The sequence below is a fragment of the Limulus polyphemus genome, unplaced genomic scaffold, assembly GCF_000517525.1.
Source record: "Limulus polyphemus unplaced genomic scaffold, Limulus_polyphemus-2.1.2 Scaffold1968, whole genome shotgun sequence".
Taxonomy (NCBI): domain Eukaryota; kingdom Metazoa; phylum Arthropoda; class Merostomata; order Xiphosura; family Limulidae; genus Limulus; species Limulus polyphemus.
The window spans coordinates 141,271-142,007 of NW_013667578.1; the positions used below are offsets into that span (position 1 = coordinate 141,271).

The window sequence follows — 737 nt, forward strand, 5'->3', positions numbered from 1 at the left end:
AATTATTTCTTTTGATTAACTTTTTTATTAATATAAATACTCTTTAGTGTTTGTTAACAAATTACACGCCTTAAAGGCTCAGATGTCTGAGTGGGAGTATGCAGTATAAAAGGGTTGGGAACTACCATTTTAGGTTATTAAAAATACTAAATACCTTAAAAATAAGGTCATGGTAAAACAAAATAAGCTTGTATTAGAGGTATTCAATTATATATATTCTTACGTCAGGATCACATTCCACCATGGCTTCAGATAACTCAGAATCTTGAGGACCAGTATAAATGTGTTCAATTTTCTTTTTTGAATTCTCAGCAGGAGATGGTACATGTTGGACACACATGTCCGTTAAACCTACATACAAATAGGGGAGAGTCTTCATAAGTATTCAACATAATGTATTATGTATAAACAAATCCTGATCTAAGAGCACATGAAATTCCCATATTTATAAACAAAATCATACCATTAAAATCTCCAAGGAGATAGTACATGTTGGACACACATGTCCGTTAAACCTACATACAAATAGGGGAGAGTCTTCATAAGTATTCAACATAATGTATTATGTATAAACAAATCCTGATCTAAGAGCACATGAAATTCCCATATTTATAAACAAAATCATACCATTAAAATCTCCAAGGAAACGAGAACATATCAAACGGAGAAGTAGGACGAATAGGTTAGAGGTTTCATTTCAGTTTAGATTAATTTTACTAACCTAAGTTCTCAACGTA

The 737-nt window shown here is 31.3% G+C and overlaps 1 protein-coding gene across 1 annotated transcript in view; it reads right to left on the reverse strand.

Annotated features, from left to right (window-relative positions):
• LOC106465512 (116 kDa U5 small nuclear ribonucleoprotein component-like) overlaps window positions 1-737 on the reverse strand; it is a 122,113-nt gene that overhangs the window by 44,422 nt on the left and 76,954 nt on the right. The window contains 2 exon segments of the mRNA XM_013925738.2: window positions 224-351; window positions 628-721. Coding sequence (XP_013781192.1) covers window positions 224-351; window positions 628-721 — 222 coding nt within the window.